The following is a 22,977-nucleotide window of genomic DNA, read 5'->3' on the forward strand; positions in this document are numbered from 1 at the left end:
ATGTGTGTTTCTTACTCATTTTTCTTATGCGTATTCAGTGTTTTAGTGTTAGGTTTGGAGAATATCGTTTGTGTAAAGTATTTATGACCCTAGTATATTTGAGTTCATTATAATCAACCACCTAATAGCTTTCAAATTCTGTATTTGTAGTTATGATTTAACCAAACTGAACTATTTCAAAATTCTGCATTCAGCTGATGCCTGTTTAAATAACTTTTATGCCCCCGGGTATTTCATAGTCTGTAATAATCCAAAAATTCCTGAAGCATTCACCTATTAGTACAATTATTGCTATATTTAATCTAATATTTATTAAGCAAATGTGGCCAGCATTTATGTCAAGCACATTTTACCACATTGTCTCTTTTGCTCTTCAGAATAAGGTAACATTGGTGTTCAAAGAAGTTATATGATTTGCCCAGAATCATACAGTCAGTATGTGGTAGAGTCAAGTGATCAAATCCAGTTCTGTTGGTCTCTAGAAGTTAACCTCTTCCTCTGTCATGGTGCTATGACTAAATTAACATACGTACCTATAGTTGATCTGAAGACAGTCAGATATATGAATAATCACTGTGGCTCACTGCTTTCATGAAGTACAACGAGCTGCTACATTAAAGAAATGGCCAGTGAGTGATGGCATAAAGAGCCCCACGCTCATGGAGGCCACTTACTAGGTGACATTACTAGAAACTGAAAGAGAGAGACGTCTATGTTGTTTTGGCCCTGTATCAAAGTGTTCACTGCTTGTTGTCGACGTGTCAGAATCATGACTTGAAGTTGCTGCAAACAACAGCAGGCTATCAAGACATAATGTTAATTACATATCAGCTGAGTTGGCACAGGATGTAAACAGTCAGCCATGCCACTGAGTGATCAGTCCCTGCTGCAGACATACGAGAAGCACTCTGTTAGTGCGCTGCCATCAAAATCGACACTTAAAGTGGCTGCCCCAGCCTACTGATATCCAAAATATTCAGCACACGTGGGGATGCACTGCAGCAGGCTGCTGTCACGTAGCTGAGAACGCGACTATTGCATGAAATTAGATGGTCTAGGTTTACTCTTAGGACATCAGCTGATGTTTGCTTACAGTAAGTGAACAAATATACTGCTGTCAGATCAAGGAACGTGTGGGGTAGTGGCTGTCTGCCTCTGTGGCTTCAATTGATTTAAAACTTGCAAAACCAAGACATGCTCAGTAGAGGATAAAATCAAACCACACACAAGTATTTACGGCAGCAAAGGAAAGGTCCCCACCAACCCCCATTCAGCATTGCCACCTTATTCTAGTCTCCTTCTCCAAAATAGCCAAGTAAGCCATTCCCTTCTAAACCTGTATCAGTTTAATCCATCCCTAATGGAATCGTTCCATATATATTTGTTTTGTGAATTGTTTTCATCCCCTTTAAATATACATCACAGCCATGTTGCCATGTCAGGATATGAAAATCCACTTTATTCTTTTTAATGGATGATTGGTTTCCACCATGTAGATTAAGATAATCTGTGTAACAGCTCCCCTTGTTTAGACAGTTAAGCTCCTTTTTTAAAGAATCAACAAATGCTGCTAGAATCAATATATCTGCAATTCTTATATATTAATCTTTTGAGTGTATGTGGGAGTAGTCCTGAAGAAATTGCTAAGCCGAAGGGCATAGATACCTATAATGTGAAATAAGATTTATATAGCTCTAGATAACTCATGAATGTTTAAATATTCACCAAAACTTTAGTTTTTTTAAAGTTTGTTATATTTCTAGTTAATAATCATTATGTGTCAAGTTGTATGTGTTATTTTTCAAAATGTACATATGAAAGAAAATTGAAAATTCTTTTGATTATGGAGCTTATTTGAAGAAAAATCTCAGAGGAAAAGGCTTTTTTCTTATTTTAAGTTTTATTTTTAAGATTACTTTTGCTTTGTGAAAATTGAATTTACCATAGCCTCCCCCTACCCCGAAAACAAAAACAAAGCAAACAAACAAAAAAACAAACAAAAGAAAATGGCTGTGCTAATTTTTACAATTTACCCTAGGACATTAACAAACTTAATGCATTTATTCTTCAGAACAGTTCTAAAATATGTTAAAATGATCATTTCCCTGTATCTCAAGAGCTGCTAGAATTATAAAAGAAAATGGGGTGAGAGTAGGGTAGGATTTGGTAAGGAAAATCTCATGTGGATCAGGCAGTGATCCCAATGCAAAAATTCCTCTCTTTTACATGTACCTTGTGTTCCCTTAAGATTTTTGTTATTTTCATGTTTAAATTCCAGGGAAATGTCTGTTTCTCGTCTTTTCTAGCTCATACCTACATGAAAGAGGAAAGGACCTATGAATGAGGAATGTACAATATTGCGATATCTGAATTAAATTTTAATGGGCCTGATTTTTTTTAATTGATTGACGACTCCATTTTAAAATGCCATATCTGTGTGTTTTCATGTCTGTATGCATTCATATGCATATATAGCTTTACACATACATGTGCAGTATTCCTGCCCATAGTAAAGACTTGGTAAGTGTAAAATAAACAAATGTCATCTCTCCCTTAATTTGGGTTCTTTATCGAACTTTTATATGAAACATCAAATTGACTTATATTGAGCATACTTGAACCAAAACCTTGGTGTCATCTTTGACCCTTCTTTTTTCATTACCCCCTACAACAATCAGAAAATGCTGTTTTATCTGCAGCCAGAACAGTATCCCGCTTACATTCAATTCTCTCTATCTTTTCATGCTACTTTTCTAGTTGAAATCACTGTTACCTTCACATGAACTTTTACAATAGAATCCCAGCTGTTCTCTCTGCTTCTACTTTCTGCCATTCTCCTTACAATCCTTTCCTCATATTGCCAGAATAATCTATTGGAAGCATAACTCAGATCTTGCCAGTTTTCTGCTTAAAACCTTCCTTGGCTTCCCATGACACTTAGAATAACCTCTGACCATAACCTAGAGAAGGTCCTGCACAGTGCACATATTCTAGCCTCTGGCTTCCTCTTTGATGAGTCCCTGCCTGTCACTGAGCAGTGCCTTCACTTGTAATGCTCTGTTCCCAGAGTAACCACAGTGCCAAGAACTGGAGTTTAGCACCTCCAAGTCACCAGCTCCCTCTCTCCAAAGGTATCTCCAATAGATATATAATAATGTGAGTTTATTGTAAAGTGTGATTTCTATGCAAATATGCCTTTGAATTAAGTCCCCCTACCTTTCTGCACTCAGTTGTTGCTTGGTTACCCCTAAATGCTTCTGGAGAAATTCTGAACATTCTGCTGCTTACATTTTCCCTGTGACTGGCTGATTCTACCTACCCGTTTAGGTCAAATGAGCCTTTTCTGCCCACCCCATCTAAAGCACTTCTCCGTTCACTGCCTGTCACATTACCCTGTCTTGTATTTTTTGGAGCATTTAACTCTAATCAAAGTTACCATTTTTATTTATATATTTGTTTTTTTAATTATCTCTTTACCACTTCTAGAATATAGTGCTCATGAAAATAAAGACCTTGTCTTTCTTATAATTCACTGTGAGTATAAACTGCCTAAATACATGTTAAATAAGTGAATATATGTGAATCACTCCAATCATTTTTTTAAAAGGCTGCCTTTCCTCTTTGTAATTTGTACACTGATTGCTAAATCTTTTTTATGCCATTTGGTCAAGACAGTAAATACATATTCCCTTGAAATTCATCGTGATCTTGAAGATATAGTCATTTTCCTTGATTAAATTAAGCTCTGGGTTTTTTGTTTTGTTTTTTGGGTTTTTTTGTTTTTTTTTTAATAACTCTAGCAGCACCTTTGGCCTCTGCCAAGAATATTTCCAGCTAGGGATTTTTAAGCCGTAATCTTTACTGAAATTAGACGGTGGCAGTTGCTAAGCTGCCAGCTGTTAACGTGATCCTTGCAGTAGGAATACAACATACAAATGTGAATGCTGTGGTCTCTAAAAACTCATCATTAGCACTTACACATGTGGACACAGACAGGTGTTGAACAGGTTGGCAATTGAAAAGAAAATGGGAGGTTTCCCAGACCAAATGCAGATACCTCGTGGGACCTCAGCAACTTAAGGTGACTTGTCAAAGGTGTTGAGGCCAAAACCTGATTTAACACTGTCCTCAGATTAAAGTCTGTTTATATCCCCCAATTCTCAACTAATCCATTCTTTGTGGAGTTATTACGAATGGATTGGGTTAAGGATATTGAATGTTTATCATTGCTATGTCTTTCTACTGAACGGATTTTCAGCTGCAATATACTATATAATATAAGCCTATAAGTAAGCTGATACATGAAAACAAATACTTGATCAGAATAGGTCTGACCACCTGTTTCTATCTAATTCCCTGGCATGTGGCGACAGGGTAGAGTGGAGGCTGTAAGACTGCCTCCAGCTAGAAGCACGGAGCATGGTGACCCCTGGTCCCTGTAGGTTATCTGTTAGCAGCATACTTTAACTATTAATGCCAACTGATACTGACCGTCCTTTCAGAGTGCAGCTTCTCCAGATTACCCTCCTTCTGGATACTGGCTAGCAAACAGGTAGCCACAAGGTGCTGACAGCATTCGGAAGGATTCACTTGAATTTACACTATGATTTCACTGTAGGCTTTGCCTCAGAAATTCAGCAGGACCTTGTAGAATAGATGAGCAAAAGCAGAGGTTTTCAGGGATATTAGAGAAATCAAAACCGTGAAATGCAGCATCATCTTATGGAAATAGAGCCAAAAGCCTGTGAGTCAAAAAGATGGTGTTCATAGTTGCTTCTGATATCAAGCATTCGAAAACCAAACTACTCTTTTTTCAGTTGTCTTGTGGCTCAGGTTTCCTAACTGTCAGTGACAGCTTGGTTAGTCGTTGGTTTTTTGTCACTCTTCCGTCTGTATGTCTGTACTCTTCGTTAAAACTCTGGGCCCAATTATCTGTGCAAGATTCCAGGTCTGTTAGATGACTTTTGAAATATGAAAATAAACAAAATACTGAAAGAAGTACAAAATAAAATAAAACAAGTATTCAATCCTTTATCATTTAAATCACCATGGCTTTAGAAACTAGGTGATTTCTCTAAAGCTATATTCCTCAACTTTAATACAAGAGACAGTAAAAAAAAATGATTTTGCTTTTCACTAAATAGAGAAACTATTGGGTCAATTATGTCTTTGAAAACTTAAAGGAAACTAGTGTAGATTAAAAACAAGATGCCAAAGAAATTTTAGTAACCATATAGCAGAAGACAGCAATATATACATATAGTATAAATGAGTTAAATGGACCTATTAGCAAACGGAACCTCAGAACAGGATAAAAACCAAAATTCATATGTAAAATGCACCACAAATAAAAGGCAAAAACACAGGGAGAAAGTAGGATGACAGTATTAAATTCAGATCAAGTGAAAATCAAGAGAAGTAGTAAATATGTCAAAGGATTATAATTTTATATTGATTAAAGATATAATCAATTACTATAAAACAAATGATGATGATTTATTGCATATATACCTGAGAGAAGATAAGTAGTAACAGGCAATGCCTCACCTTGCTTGCTGTTCAGTTCACTTTCCTCTCTCTCCCATACCCTTGGGAGCCCTAGTCATCTTTGACTACAGATTCTTAGAGATACCTTATTATCTTAAATAGTAACTTTGCCAGAAATTAAGAGGCAATTGGCTTTTCCTTTGGGAGTACAGTTGTTGTTAAATTTCAGAGTGTGAATTTAAGTGAGGTATACTGGAAGGAATACCCTGCTGGGTTCAGGAGACATGTTCTAGACTCAGAATAATCATTTCCTCCTGGGTGACCTTGGGAAAGTGAGTTTCCACATCTGTGAACCCTGGAGTTGAGACTGAGGGTCCAGAGCCCTCACCTCTCATTACCAGTATGTCTTAGAGAATAATCTTATGTTTTCTTTTCAGTGAAACTTAGATCTGGGTTTAACTGTCTGTGATTTACTGAGACTTGAATCCTCAAGAAATCATAATCTCTAGCTATTTTTTTTTTTCTGATCAGTTTTCAGTTTGCAACACATTCCATTATTTCGGTCTTATCTTTTTCTCTAAGTAGAAATACATAAAATATAGAAAGATCTTATCATTTACATAAACCAGATGTTTATGAGAAAGTAAGAATTTCTAATGTGAATAATCACTCCCCAATTATTTATTTCTCAAATTATTTTTTGGTTTATCGTTTGCTGTTTCATTTTGTTTTTCCTAAAATTTCTTAGCATTTTGATGGCTCTCTTATGACTGATTACATCCTAGCTCTCTGTGAATCCTGAGAGAGTAAGACCTGGTTCCCCCACGGCTCTCACACTGTGTGTCCTTCACAGAATGGGCGCTCAAGACGGGCTGGTCAGATGAAGGAATGAATTTGGCCTCAGGTTTATTTATTGTTTCCTGAACATTTTAAGTGGAGTGTTTGGCATTTTAAAAAATCAGGTATTACTTGTATGGCAAGTGGAGGATTCATTTACGAGAACAAGTCGGGTAATTTTGGCTGCTAGACTATTAGTGTTGTTTTTAACAAGAAAAATATGTGAGTTGTACTTTCAAAAATAATAGATTTTCAAATGTGGCTCAGTAGGGTATTTAGTGAATTCTAATAAGCTGAATTTCATGGAGAAATTAAAAGGCAGGGGCTACCTATATGCCAGACACTGTAGGAACCAGTCAGGTAAAAGCAAGGAACAACACACAGAAAATGCAGTTCGAAAGATGAAGGGAGCAAACTGGTCGGGGCCTTGGAAGGAGGAGTAGGGTTTCACTAGATAAAGAGGTAGAAAACGGGCTTTTAAAGGTGAAGGTGGTATTTCCCTGCTTGGGGGTTCAGGTGAAGAAATGAATAAAAGTGGAGGAATCTTGCTGCGCAGTCTGTCTGGAGTACCAGACCCAGTGATGGCTGTGCACTCCTGCTAGCCATCGCGGGAGATCTGCGCCAGCCGTGCGGGGAAGGCAGAACTCCTCTGCTTTCCATCTCTCTCCCAGCAGGTTCCAGATTGTTCGTGGGCTGATGTGTCAGGAGACTTTCTTTTAGTCAGGTTTTTAAGACTCCCCAGATGAAAGAATGAAATGGAAAACATGAATTATTTGCTTAGTATATATTTCTGTTTTGTTAATAATTGAGCACAAAATAGTTACTTTGTAATAGTCTCAGGTATCGCATAATTATATTTTAGGTAGAAGACAAAGTTGGACATATGTTTGGTTTTGTGTACTAACCTCATCATAGATTTTTTTTTCCCCCCTGGAATGTGGTGAAAAGGACATGGGTCTTCACTCTCATGCATGTAAAAGTTAGACCTGCCATTCAGAAACTCCATAAAACAAAATTAGATTTGGAAGACTGGCCAAAGTGTTTTAATTGGCGGTCTTGGATTGTCCTCAAAATAGAGCTAAGAATTCTTTGATGGCAGACATCTAGAAGTGATAAAATATAATGCACATCTTTTACAATACACAACTATAAGAAGGAAGGAAAACCTCAGAGACCAAGTAGTGAAGCTTGTGAGTTGACATTGTAGTGGCAGTGGGGCTAGCCTGGGGACAAGGCATGCTGACGTTGCTGGGGGCGGGTGGGGTGGGGATGTCATTGTTCATCAGACAAAGAAAGCATACCCAAGGCATTCTCAAAGTGGGAGTATGGAGCAGAGACTTCTCAGAAAGAAATTCTAAGAGCTAGAGCTCAGTGAAGTGCTGGACCAGGAAAAAGCCCACCCTCAAACTAGTCAGTTTACATGTAGCCTTAGGCTCTGAATGTGGAGTCAAGTAGATTCCTTAGCATGAAATATTGGCCTGTGCTCAGAGTGTGGACGTTTTCATTTATTTTATCTAAATATAAGAGAAACGCCCAAGTTAAGAAATTAACATTAAAAAATACTTCTGAAGCATGGATATAGCTCAGTGGTAGAGCACTTGCTTAGCATGCACGAGGAACTGGGTTCAATCCCCAGTACCCCCATTTAAAAAATAATAAATTAATTGAAAATAAATAAATAAGTGAACCTAATTACCTCCCCCTTCCCCACCCTCCTGAAAAAGTACTTCTAGATTGGTGCTGTATCTGGGGCATTTGGCATTAAAAACATGTTTGTGTGTGAGAGGTGAGCCCTTAACCTAAGCTTTATAAGATATCTGCAGATAAAACTGTGCTGACTGTGAGCTCATAATTAAAAATCACAGGATAACAAACGAATTATTTATATTCCCCCAGAATTTCAGTAATAGAACTATCACATATATAAATTATAAAATAATTGTATTTAAGGCAATGAAATTTATAGGCGGGTTCAAAAGTGTAAGAACAGAACAAAACAACAACAGAAAGAACATAACACCATGAAAAATGAACAAGCCGATGTGGAACAGGACTGTATTTAAACAGTCACTGAAATTACACCTTTATTGGATGGGTTAACAGTAGGTTAGACCCCTCTGAAGAGAAAACTAGTGATGTAATTAATGACAATATTAGTTAGAATCTGAAGAAATTACTGAGAACTCAGCAGGGAGAAATGCAGGGGACGTGAAACATGTAAAGAGGTTAAAAGACATAGAGAAAAGAATCTAAACTTTCAAGATACTTCTACTAGAATTTGAAGATGATACAAAGGAAAAATGGGCTTCCATCTGGCCGTTCTGGAGTTACATTCTTTTCTGGTAAGCCTGTGATCCAGGGAGTAAATGGGTTTCTTGAGTTTTATGGGTCACTCTAGCAAATTAATCGAACCCAAGGGAGGAGGGGTTCATGGGAACCTCTGATCTACAGTCAGTTGGTCAGAAGCACAGGTGACAACTTGGATTTGCAACTGGCCTCTGAAATACAGGGAGAAGTCAGGAGAACCTCCAATCTGTAACCAGTTGAACAGAAGCACAGTGAACAACCTTGGCTTGCAACTGGCGTCTCAAGTCGGGGGAGTGAGAGGGCAGGCTTGTAGGACTGAGCCCTTCACCTGTAGAATCTGATGCCATCTCCTGGCAGATAGTATCAGAATTGAGTTAAATTACAGGAAACCCAGCTGGTATCCAGAACATTGTTCTCTGGTAGCATGGAAAGCACCAGCCTCCATCCCCTCCCCATACACACATTGGTGCGGGGTCCAGAGCCTAAAAGAACTTACATGTAGTGAATTTTTAAAACATATATGGAAGTAATAAACACAAAATTCAACATAGTGATTACCTCTTAGGAGAGAGAAAAGGAAATGGGTTCAAGTAGGTATAATATATAGGCATTATTTATATCCGTCCAAAGAGGGTAAAAAAATCTTAAAGAATATGTATACAAGAAGTTATGATTCAACAAAGCTGGATGGTGGGTGTATACATGTTAGTATATTAAAGTACTTTTTATGCTTGAAATATTTCGTAGTATTTTTAAAATAACACAATGCTAAATCACTTTATGGAAGAGTAGCAGAATTTTGGACTAAGTTAAGTGAGAAAATGAGCTGCTTTTTAGAATAAACAATAGAAGTATAATGTTATTGTTTACCACTTATTACTACCCCCTAAGAAAAAACACCCACAATTGTATGTTTTGACACAAGGAAACTAAAACCTTCATTAATACACATCCCTATGGGAGCCACTGGGTTTCATCTGTAAGCCTTAGGCATATGTAGGTGAAAAAGCAAATTCATTGACCATCTAAAAGATAAGGAAAGACAAAGAAAAGGAAAACCTAAGAGTAGCAAGAACTGTAAGTGTCTCAAGTTTTTGGCCTCACTGGTCCCAGACAAAGCTTTGGTTTTTTTCCCAAAAAATAGAAAAAGTCTCATTATAAAGTAATTCATATTCTCTAGAAAAAGCCAGAAACACTGAAAAACTAATTTAAAATATCTTATGATTGTACTACCCAATAATCATGACTATAAATGTTTTAATATGTATCCTTCTATTCATATGTGTGTATAGCATTTACCCAAAAAAGCACATTCTGTTACCCCAAAAAGAGAAGGGAAAAGACCTCAGTCCTTATCTTACCAGAAAGATAAAAATCCAGACAGGAGATGAAAGTGTTGTGTAGGGAAAGATTTTAAAGGTTTTATTAGCAAAGGGAAAGTACACCTCTAAGAATGGGAGGTCGGCTGATCCAAGGGCAGAGAGCGGCGCCGGTCTTTGGTCCCCTGTCTTGCACCCTTGCTGAGAGGTGATCTCGTGATTGATTGGCGGCTCTTGCCCATGGAGTGCTTAGTCATGCTCCTCCTCTTTTGCGCATGTCCTTACCCATGAGGCACACAAAAAAATCCATAATGGGAGCCTAAACTGCAATGCTAATTATATTACAATGAGCATTAGGTCTTGTCTGGTTAGGTCCTTGTTGCTACCGCGCAGTTGCAGCTGTTGGGTTCTAACCGGTTTCTTGCTGGCTCTCATTTGGAGGAAGTAAAGCCCCTTTATGCTGAAGGCAGGCATACCACCATCTTCCAACCATCCCCCTTCTCCTCCACCTTATCTACCTGATGCCCCCCACTTATCTAACTACCTAACAATTCTACTTTTTTTTTAACCTGCTCTTTATGTCCAGAAAAAAAATTTGTCATATCTCTTTTAATGGCCCCATAGCATTATACTACTTTGTGGTCATGTCATAATGTATTTAACCAAACCACTGTTGGTTTTTCCAATTTTTTCTTAGATGCAATGCTGCAGTGAACACACTGCACGTGCATCTGAGTACTTGTCCATTTCTTGGGTAAGTTCCTAGAAGGAGAGTAAAAGGATCAAAGGGTACATAATTCATAGTAAGGCTCTTGGTATCAGTCAGGGTTCTCCAGAAAGACCAGCAGGCTGGAAACTCAGACAGGAGGGGCTGCTGCAGTCTTGAGGCAGAATTTCCTCTTCTCCGGGTAACCTCAATCTATCACTGCATATTAATAGATATTCGTTCTTTGTTGAATGTATATTTTGCATACATCTTTCTTAGTCTGTGTCCTTGCCTTTTTACTTTCTTCATGGTACCCTTTAATGAGGAAAATTTCTTAATTTTAATATTAGTTCATGTAATCTTTTTTCTTTCATAATTTGTTCCTTTTTGAGTCCTCTTTAAAATCTTTGTCTACTAAACAGTATGCTTATATTTTCTTAGTTTTATTTTCTGTTTAAAAGTGGGAAAGGGAGATCTCATTAAGCAAACTGTTTTCCCTGAAATCCTGTGTTGTAGGATATTTTTCCAATTTAGATGTTAATCAATCCACCAAACATCCTTTTCTCCTGCTGGAAATGGTTCCTCTCCATTTTGGAGGAACTTCTAAGGCCCTGCCCATCATAGCATTCAACAGTCTGCCACAGATGTGAGCTCTTAACCCAATGTAGGGTAACAATGATCCTTTTGACTCTTGGCCACAGTGATTGGTCCACATATGGCCTTGTGCCTGAGCTGGGACAATCAGAGAGTGACTGCAGAGCTGTTGGCAGCTGTGGTTCTAGCCCAGGGAGACTTCAGGACAAGAACATGAAGCCAATTCCACAAGAGAAGCAGAATGGAGAGACAAAGCAGGTCTTGACCATGTTGGGTCTTTGGCTCCCAAAAACTTAACTCCACCCAGCACCTTCCTGTGCTCGGTTTTGTGGCCCAGTACATTCCCAACATTTATTGAGATCTTTTTTTACTTCGGTTAAATTTTGAAATACATGTGCTTGAAAATGTGGCTCCACGGTCTTATGTTTGAGGATGTACCTCATGTCTCATTCTGGGAGATTCAAAATGTATGTCAGCATGGTAAAGTTCCTAAGAAACCTGCAGGAAAAGAAATCTTTCGGTCTTTATTTAACCCGATGATTCTCAAACTTTTGTTACTGAAGTATAGTTGATGTTCAGTATAAAAGTTACAGGTGTTAAATACAGTGAATCAAAATGTTGAAAGGATATACTCCATTTATAGTTATAAATTATTGGCAATTTTCTTTATGTTGCACAATATATCCTTGTAGCTTATTTTAAGCATAGTTGTTTGTACCTATTAATGCCCTACCTATATTGCCTCTCCCCCTCCCAGCTTCCTACTGGTAACTACTAGTTTGTATCTCTTTATCTGTGAATCTACTTCTTTTGTTTGTTTGTTTGTTGGAGTTTTTAGATTCTACATGTAAGTGATATCATATGGTATTTATCTTTCTGTCTGATTTATTTCACTTAGCAGAATACCCTCCAGGTCCATACATATTGCTGTAAATGGCAAAAATTTCATCTTTTTATGGCTGAGTATTATTCTATTGTATATATAAATCAGTTCTTTATCCATTTATCTGTTGAAGCAAGTTAGGTTGCTTCCCTATCTTGGCAATTGTAAATAATGCTGCTATTAACATTGGGGTGCATGTATCTTTTCAAATTGGTGTTCTTATTTCTTTCAGATATACACCAGGAATAGAATTGCTGGGTCTCATGGTAGTTGTATTTTTTGGTTTTTGAGAAACCTCCATACTAGTTTCCATAGTGGCTGCACCAATTTACATTCCCACCAACAGTGTACAAGGGTTCCCTTTTCTCTACGTTCTTACCAACATTTATTATTTGTGTTCTTTTTGATGATAGCCACTCTGACAGGTGTGAGGTGATACCTCATTGTGGTTTTGATTTGCATTTTCCTAATGATTGGCAATGTTGAACATCTTTTCATGTGTCTGTTGGCCATCTGTATTTCCTCTTTGGAAAAATGTCTGTTCAGGTCTTCTGCTCATTTTTTGAAAATCAGGTTGTTTGTATTTTTGATGTTGAGTTGTATGAGCTGTTTATATATGTTGGATATTAACCCCTTATAGGTCATATTATTTGTAAATATTTTCTCCCATTCCATAGGTTGTGTTTTCATTTTGTTGAATGTTTCCTTTTCTGTGCAAAAGCTTTTAAGTTTAATTCAGTCCTCTTTGTTTATTTTTGCTTTTATTTATTTTGCTTTAGGAGATGAATCCAAAAAATACATTCCTACAGTTTATGTCAAAGAATGTTCTGCCTGTTTTCTGAGAGTTTTATGTTCCCAAACTTACTTTTAGAATGACTATTTTTTATTGCTCTTCTGTTAATAGTTTATAGAATTTCGGACAGCAGATCATCAGTTTGGTAAATGCTGGCTCCTAGGCATGAAAACTTGACTGTAAACTTAGGAATGAAAAGTGCTTTAATCTCTGAGCAAGGTTTCAAAAAATGCTAACGTTTAAAGATTTATATGCAAATCATATGTTTCTTTTTTGAGGGGGGCAAAGAGTCTTCTGATAAAGAAACAACTAAAAGATAATTGAATGTAACCAATACGTGAACTTTTTTTCTCATACAGGTTAGCCAGTACACCTTCGCTATGTGCAGTTATAGAGAAAAAAAGTCTGAGCCACAAGAATTAATGCAGCTTGAAGGATACACTGTGGATTATACAGATCCCCACCCAGGTAATTCTTAGTTGAATCACTTTCCCTGCCTCTCACGTATTCATGAAATTCTCATAAATATCCTGTGTCTGTTCTCCATTTCAAATGCCACTCAGTGAATGGTACATATTTCATTTATATACCTAGACAAGACTTGATGGGATTTAAATTACATCTTTATGAGGGCTACTTAGTTTTAGCCGTAACTCATCACCTCTGTTATCTTAGTCCAAGGATGAATGAAATATGTGGAAGTTACTGTAATAGAAACATTATATGAGAAATGCCAGCAGTGCTTACAGAAGCTTCTTTACTGAAAAGCAAATAAGTACAACAGACAGAAATAGGGAAAGAAGTGGCTAATGAATTCCTATATGTTATATTCTACTCATTTTCTCTCCAACAACACATTCTTGTCCTTCTCTCCCTCCCTTCTAATATATTAATACTGGGTATAGTACTGGACACTTAGTGTCTGATATTAATGAGTGAGTGAGTGAATGAATGAATGAGTTAATTAATATATGGAGATTAATGAAATTAATAAAGTGAGGTGAAGAAATATATAGATACTAGCAAATATAGATTAAGAAACTAATATAAAGAGATTAAAAATAGAAGTTTGTGATCCTGTTCACTAATCAGTCACTTAAAATGCAAGATACCTTCTCTGTGAAAGAATCTGGTAAAAGTAAAATACCGTACAATGTAAGTATCAGTTTTACCTTACATGTATTTTTTTCTGCTAACCTGGTCATATATATTACCTCTGGCATATAGAATGAGAAATGTGCCAGCAGATAAGGACTTTCTTCTCTAGGGCATGAAATATCAGACTTTGCTCTGCATTCCCCTGGGGTAGGCTTGTCTGTCTGGCAGAATGCTGCTGTGTTATGAACTGTTCCTTAAGCTATTTTTAATTTCCAAAGTGATATGGAAGTATAAATCTTTCTTTTATGATTTCCCTTCAATCCTTGGATTGTGGATTTGAACCTCAACTGAAAATGATTTAAGGCGTTGAGCTGCAGATACCAAGTCAGTTCTTTTCCATGAGACCATGTAGCGAGTGAGATTAAAATCTGCACATTATGTAAGTTCTGACCAATGTCATGTTTCCTCAACAGGCCTTCAGGGTGGTCAGATGTTCTTCAATGCTGTTAAAGAAGGAGACACTGTAATATTTGCCAGTGATGATGAACAGGATAGAATATTGTGGGTTCAAGCCATGTATCGGGCCACAGGCCAATCATATAAACCCATTCCTGCCGTTCAAACCCAGAAGCTGAACCCGAAAGGAGGGACTCTCCATGCAGATGCTCAGCTTTGTAAGTTTTGTTGAAAAATAATTTGATTATCAATTAATAACCTTAATAAGATATAAAACTGTCTGAGGCGAGTTTGTTCAGTATTATAGTTTACGTCATTAACTGATTCCTAATTGAATAAAAATAATTCATTTTAGTAGTCACAAAATCAGTTATCTATAATTTTTCACACAAACTGGGAGTAAACAGTGCCTGTGGTTTCCAGTCATGAATTTGCCAAGCACTGGGGTGTCTCTGGGAATCTCAAGAGCAGATAAGAAAATTCTCCAACTCTAAAATAAAAAAATAATAATAAAAGAACATAAATACAAAACAGAAACAGACGCATAGGCATAGAATACAAACTTGTGGTTGCCAGGGGGGAGGGAGTGGGAAGGGACAGACTGGGATTTTAAAATGTGGAATAGATAAACAAGATTATACTGTATAGCACAGAGAAATTTATACAAGATCTTTTGGTAGCTCACAGTGAAAAAGAATGTGACAATGACTATATATATGTTCATGTATAACTGAAAAAGTGTGCCCTACACTGGAAATTGATACAACCTTGTAAACTGACTATAACTCAATTGAAAAAAGAAAAGAAAAAAGAAAATTCTCCAAAACTTCTCAAAAGAAAATTTATTTTAACTTATTGTAATTTTAACTTGTGTGTTCTATAGAAATGGGGAAAGTATGGCAAAATCAAATAGGCATTGATAGGATTCCAGAATACCAAAATGATGAACCATCACTTTCTAGAGTTGTTCTTAATAACTAACAAGGATAACAGGGCTATTTTCTGTTATAGATTGAAAAAAAAAAGTCATCAAGGCAACTTTCTTTTTCTAAATGCCTTAATATTCATGTCATTTTCTGTATGCTAATTTAAGACATTAAGAAGTACATTTTTCACTTTAATTTACAAGTAATTAATAACAAATTATATAATAATGATGATAGAAACATTTTCAAACATAGCTTTAATAATCACTAAACCAAATGTTTTAACTTGTCACACTCCTTTCCAAAACTCCTCTGGTTCCTCCTGTCATGTAATTAATTAGTTTGTCTTTAACTATAAGCTAAAATTATGACTTTTCATTCAACACCCTTTTAATCTCAAGATTCAGCTCCAAGAGGGCAACATTTTGAGATTCATCATTGTCTTCCACTTTTCATCCATCAAACAATTACTTTCTGTTCTTTTTAGATACCCGTTAGCATTACATTCAGGCATCTTAAACAAAGGCACTTTCGGCCAAATAAAGATGGAATATGAACTCAACTCCAGTCTCCTCTGTGCTCTGGGTTTCAAAGTGTACATTTTCAAAAACTTAGCAGAATTCACCTTGAAGTGATTGTCACTTCATGCATAGTGTATGCAGCTTACAATTGTATTCTTCCATTTCTCCCTTCTGGCCCCTGTGGGCCATTCTGGCAGTACATTCTACTTCTACACATGTTGTAAATCCCGTAATACACTGATATCATTAATATGCCTTGAACAGGCAATTACCTTTTAAAAGAATTTAAATAATAAGAGAAAATGTTATGAACTCAACGGCTTGGCTAAGTTATTTTCCCAGCACTCTTTATTGTCTTGTAGAGATATTTTACTTCTTGAAGGACTTCCCTCGCCTTTTCTTGTAGTGCTTTCAGCGTTTTTACATATGAGAATGTCTTTCTTTTACCTTCGTTTTGAAAAACATTTTTCTTTCAGTACTTCAAAGACACTGCTCCACTCTGCTAACTTGCTTCTCCCCCACCCCGTCCCCATAAGAAATGTGCTGTCATGTTTGTTTGCTCCTCTGTACATAGATGTTTTTTCTCCCCCTCTAGCTGCTTTAAAGGTTTTCTCTTGAACACTGGCAATTTGATTATGATGTGCCTTGCTGTGGTTTTCTCCACGAAAATGTTCTTGAGTTTTATTCTAGGACACATTTAAATGACTTGCAAGGAGTTTGATCCTTTCAGGTTTTGTCAGGTGGGACCAAGTAGCCTCTAGTCGAGGATTAATTGTCTCCAGTTCTGGACCAAGACTCCTCTTAAGGCTCCCCGCTGATGATCGGTGAAATGTGGGCTTTTGTCTTCTGGCTGTTGGGAACCAGCACTGTTACAGGCCCTGTGCGAGTTTGGGGCACTGTCCCCTCTGATCCTTCAGGGTGGTTTTCTCCCCATCCTCAGACTGTTGCCTCATGTGCAAGGGGTGGTCAGTGACTTAGAGAACGTGGCGGGGAGAGAGGACAGGACTCTTTCCTGCAAACTCCATCTGCCTTGGTTTTTCTGAACTGTCAGCTCCATCTACTCAGCTCAGGGAGACCCCTAGCTCTTCTGGGTTCTTCTTCCCTGAGCCACAGCTTTGAAAGTTTCTCCTGGCATTAACCTGATCAACTATAAGGCTCATCATATTTTGTTCCCTGCCTCTCAGGAATCACTTTTCTATGTTTTATGATGTCCAAAGCTTTGAGAACTTTTAAAATATTTTTTCATGAAATTTTAGTTATTTCAGGGAGAGGGTTAATCTGGTTTTTTTTGTTTGTTTGTTTATTTTTTATTGAAGTGTAGTCAGTTACAAGGTGTCAATTTCTGGTGGGGTACAACATCCCAGTCATGCATATACATACATATATTCATCTTTATATTCTTTTTCATTAACGGTTATTACAAGATATTGAATATAGTTCCCTGTGCCATACAGAAGAAATTTGTTCATCTTTTTTTATATATAGTGGCTAACATTTGCAAATCTCAAACTCCCAAATTTATCCCTTCCCAACTGCTTTTGCCCGATAACCATAAGACTGTTTACTATGTCTACGAATCTGTTTCTGTTTTGTAGATGAGTTCATTAGTGTCCTCTTTTTTTAGATTCCACATATGAGTGATATCATATGGTATTTTTCTTTCTCTTTCTTTCCCATATTGACAGAAGATTATTTTCTTTGTAAGTTAGAGCAATATTTCTCTATCTCGGCACAATTATCATTTTGGGCAGATAATTCTTTGTTTCAGGGGTTTGGAGGGAGGGGGGATGTTCTATGTATTATAGGATATTTGGCATCACCTCTGGCTTCTACCTACTAAATGCCAGCAGCAACCCACTCCACGACCAAACTCCCCACCCCAGGTCTGACAACCCAAAATATCTCTAGAGACATAGCCAAATGTTCCAGGGGGCAGGGACAAGGATGGGGAAGATTTACCCCCATTTGAGAACTGCTGAATTACAGTAAGTGGAAAATCACTTTTGGGAAAATGTCTCCCTCATTCGCTTGTGTTCCAGTATTTTTTCTTAGCATTCTAAGTGCAAGGAATACCCAGGGAGTGTGCTGATGTCACAACGGGTGTCATCCATCTCACAGAGTGGCAGGAAAAGTGGTTGGAAATCACGAGCCTAGAACATTAAAATCATGGCTACAAGATGCAGAATTAATGAATAAAGGATCTGGTAATCGGTTGATTCAGATATCCATATAATTTCCTTCTAACAAAACCTTCCTATTAGATAACAATGTATTGATCGGTCTTAGTGGAACTGAATTTTCTAGCCTTTTGACTGACTTGTTTTTAAGAAGCTGTACTTGTTCTAAAAAGCCAAACTTCCAGTTCTGTTAAGGGCTTTTTTTAAATCTGGGCTGTTAGTGAAGTTTTCTATCAGAGCAGACCTTGCTGTTTTATCTTTCTTTAAAAAAAAATGGAAAGGAGAGGAAATAAGAAAGAAAAATGTGTTTCTGCCTTGTGGGAATGAGAGTGCTGGCTGTGACCTCTCTCAGAGATGCCGCTGGACTGCCCCAGAGAGCAATTTTGCCTTTAGTCTTTTCCTCCCTTCCTTGAATCCCATACTATTCCTTCTTCTTCTTTATTTTCTTTTTTCTTTCTTGATCATCTCTTGGAAGAACAACTTTTAGAGTCATTAATGGAAACAGAAAATAACATAAGATTAAGATGACTAGAAGTATATACGTTCCTAACCCATTTAAATGTTTCTCATTTCTTTGCTGACCTATAGCTGGTAAGGGTAAGTATTTTCATGGTTTTTTTTTCTGTTTTACTCTATTAAAATTTTTGTAGTTATAGGATTTTTTTGAAGTAATATGATCTTGTTTATAGTGTCAGTCTCCTGCTTTCTAGACAAACCCAGAATATTTACATTAACTTTACTTTCATGAAACAAAAATATCTTTTTTGCCACAACAGAAAAGTAGGAACAACCTGGTATTTATCATTCACATGGGCATAAAGGAAACGGCTATGAAGCTGTTACAATAGCATGCAAAAAAATGCTCTACAATGTTAAATGGAAAAATGCAGATTATATATGTGATAGTATTTCCACTCTGTCAAAAAACAATTTCAAAATATAGGTAGAATTATGCCTAAGATATTTATAGTGGATGAGTTTAATTGGAGGGACTAGTTGCTAATTTATTTCCTCTGTTTCCTGAATTTTCTTTGAAGTATCTATTTATAACTTAAAAAAGATAAAGCTCATTTTTAAAACTATGCATACTGAATGTTTAGGGATAGTCAGAATAAAATAATAAATGTATAAAATCTAACTTACTGGGGATAACAATGTTATCTTTTTTAAATTAAAAATTATGGTAGGTATTTATAGATTTATTCAATAAGCAGATCTGTTCTACTTCCTTGTTTCTTTGATTTACAGGACATATAGAAATTCTAGGGAACAGGGTGAACTGAAGTGGGGTTGGGGGAGTGTTACCCAATTTTTCAGCTTCAAATAGTGCACTGCCTTTTGCCGTACTGACAGACGTTGTTTGGTTAAACTATCCTTCTTTGCTGTCTCCAAACAAAATACTATGCAGGCACCTTTTTGTTTTCATTTCTTCTCTCATTTAGGCATATAACATAATATGTATGTTGTATAACACAATAGAACACAGACCTAGTTGACTTCCAACAATAAATTAATGTCAAAATGAACAGGAATACTTACCTTCTTTTAAATTTTAAGCTAAATTTTTAAAAGATTCTTAAATCAGAGTGTAAACTTACATTTAATTTTATAAGCGAGTTCTCATCTAATAAGTTAAATTTCACCCTTTATAAAGTATGTCCTATTTTACATTGAATATATTATTTCAAATAAATATTGAATATTGGCTTACTTTGCCTATGATTATAGGTCTGTATGTATTGATTAAAATTATCATCACATAAAAATATTACTGATTTGTTATTTGCTGCAGAAAGCAGGATGTGTAAATCTATACATCCATTTTTAATCAATTTACCAAAACAAGCTAAGAAATTATTTGGATCAATAATAGAGGTGTGAACAAACTCCTCATTAATACATCTATCAACCATTTCTGTTAAAGGTCTTCTGCATAAAACATTTGTCCATGATTATACCAACCAGATAATCTACATAAACATTTAAAATGTTAAACTCTTCCCCTTAAAGGCTGTCCAGGTGCTGTGAATAGAGAAGTGATACGTCTCCGTGCTACTTTTAACTTGCTGTGAATTTTTCAGCTCAGTGAAAGTTGGAGCTAAAAGGAAAGTCTAATAAAATGTGGGTAGTGGTCAGTGCAGCTATGAGCAAACTCCTAAACATAGGATAGTTTTAAAACAAGTTACTGTATTTCAAAGGGTCCCTTTGCTGCTTAGTTTAGCTCAAGATTTTGCAGAGGAGACAATCTCTTAGCTAGCAGCGTCCTCTTCTTTGTCCTTTTGGTGCTTGAGTCCCAGGCCTAGACACTGAGCTCCTGAGTGGTCTCAGAGGCTAATAAATGACCTCCTCTTATACAGTGGTCCCCTCGCCCCTTCCCCCAACTCTGCTTCTTCTGCTTTCCCTTTTATATTCCTGATCTCTCACACCACCAGGAAAAGGAAAAAAAAAACAAAAACAAAAACAAAAAAACAAAAAAAAACAGCATTCTTAGCATCAGTTACAAAGAAAAGAGAAGCATTTCAGTTAATAATTTTCCCCCTTCTCACGTTCTGAACTCTGACGTAAGTGCCCTTCCTGGGATTTGGATGCCTGAGCACACAGGAGCTGGCTGTGTTCAGCACCTACCAAATAGCCCTTCCGCCGCAGTGGGACTTGCCAGCTTGCTAATAGACCTCACGTGGCTTTCTCTGCTGGCTATTTTCAAGTCAATGTTAACTGTTTAAATTGGTACTGCCAGCCTACTTACTATTCTTTTCTCTTGACTTCCAACAGCTATTCCCCTAATGAAAAAATTTTAAATTTCAGGCTCCATTTGAATAAAGTGCCATAATTTCTCAAACCTATAGCGAATCATAATCTTTCTCAATTTGGGTTTTATTCCATCCACGTTTACCACACCTGGTGACAGTACCACCTAAAGACGCTGGAGCATATATCCAACTGTTACCATAGAAACTCTACACCAGTATCCTCAATTACCATGTCCCACATCTGTACTTAGTCCATAGGTTAATCATCACAATTTATGACAGTTTTGCGGGTACATTGTTTTAGCTCATATCTTGTTGGTTTCTTTGGATGATTTTCTTATATTGTTTCAGAAGACAAACTGAACTGAACTGAGTTGTCACTGAACATTTGGTAGTGCCATGAATAATTTTGTTTAAAACTGGTCACCATAGTTTTTGTTATAATAAACATCGATTGAAGATAATTGAGTATAACTCAGTTTTAAAGCAAGTTTTCCATTTGATCCAGATGATACCTCTGCGTTACCCTAATGGTTAAAGAAAGATACGTTATGACCAGAGAAAATTACATGAAAATACTCTTTTATAAAAATAAGAAACTAGATATTTTAATGAGAGTTATTTTCTTATTTTACTTTAGTTCATGAGAGAATTTTAAAGTGAAAGATTTCTCACACAGGTGATCAAAACTGTTGCCTTTTCAATTGATTTTTATTCATAAATTCATGGAAACTAGTGGTAAAATAGTGCATGGTGAAGTATATTTGCATAAAATATTTTGAATTGTGTTGATCAGACCTAGAAATGGAGTAGAGAGGCTTGTCTTCACAGCCTGTGTTTGAAGAAGGGATAATCCCAAAGAGTACATCTTACTTTCATAGAATTACAGCCCCGAAGAGATTGTAGATTGCTGTTGCTTAATAAAAATTTTAGTGGGTTTGTTTGCCTGTATATTTTTTCATTGTCAATAAACAGTCTGTGTTTGTGGCTTAAATTGCTATCATGCATATTGTTTTGATCATTAGTGGTAATTGCTGGAAAAGTACCTTTCCATTCATGTGTGTGATCTGGAAAGGCTTATCATGTTAGTAAATATACGGTTTAGAATTATATTTCATGAGAAAAATACTTCATAAAGTAAATTCATTTTTAAAAATATGACAATCATAAAAATGAACTATAGACTCTTTTTTTTTTCAGGAACTTGTACATTTTATTTAAAGACTGTATACCCATTGTTTTGAAATAAGAATTTGCTTTTACAAACCTTTATAGTAAAAGGAGAATTATGGATTTTTTTCTCTGAAACTTATTACATATCCTGTTCTCAACAGATAAACCATTAGTGGGTGTTATTTTTAACTTCTTGTTATGACCTTCTCTGGAGAAAGAAATAATGAATAAAATTCAGCAGATGTTTTATAAAACTAGTAATTTAATTTCATAAAGGTGGTACTAAAAAATTTTTTTTTACTCATAAATGGAAGGATGAAGATTCTAAGACAAATTCTTTAAAATACAAAATAATCTTTGATTTTATAATATGTGCACCTTGCATTTTTCAATATTCTGCCTCTTACTCATTTAATATGATTTCACATTATCATATATTTAACTTTATATTAAAAGACTATCAGACATAAGTAAAAAACAAAAGAAGTTGGATTGTCTCATTTCTCAGTTCAAGAAAAGCACTTTGGTTTAGTGTTCATCCAATTAATACTAATTTACCACATGTAATGTATTTAATCTCTCAGGTAAGTAATCATTAAATGCAAAAGAATACATATGCTACTTTCCCCAAAGAGCAGAAGCTCGTACCTGACATCATCAATAAATGGCCATTCATTGCTTGCTTGCAGCAGTCACCTTTTGATATCTGTCATTGATGTGAGATATAAATTAGTTTGTGTATCTTTTTTTTTCAACATGGGATTCTGAAGACCCTTCAGCTTGAATTATATAGTTCTCCCATCCACAAGTATGGCTGAAAGTTGAACTTGACATGGATCAATAGGATCTGGGCTAAATATCTAAATGTGACTGATTATGTTAGCATCATGTCCACAGATCAATATTGAGTTTTATTATGAGCCTGACTCTATAATTGGGTTTAATCAATA

At 36.2% G+C, this 22,977-nt stretch overlaps 1 protein-coding gene across 8 annotated transcripts in view; it reads left to right on the top strand.

The window, feature by feature from the left end:
- Positions 1–22,977, top strand: part of CADPS2 (calcium dependent secretion activator 2) — a 449,325-nt gene that overhangs the window by 287,474 nt on the left and 138,874 nt on the right. For all 8 annotated transcript variants that reach the window (XM_064487396.1, XM_064487392.1, XM_064487395.1 and 5 more), the window contains exons 10-11: positions 13,286–13,394; positions 14,498–14,698. In XM_064487396.1, coding sequence (XP_064343466.1) covers positions 13,286–13,394; positions 14,498–14,698 — 310 coding nt within the window. The remainder of the gene's footprint in view (positions 1–13,285; positions 13,395–14,497; positions 14,699–22,977) is intronic.

The sequence above is a fragment of the Camelus dromedarius genome, chromosome 7 (genome assembly GCF_036321535.1).
Source record: "Camelus dromedarius isolate mCamDro1 chromosome 7, mCamDro1.pat, whole genome shotgun sequence".
Taxonomy (NCBI): Eukaryota; Metazoa; Chordata; class Mammalia; order Artiodactyla; family Camelidae; genus Camelus; species Camelus dromedarius.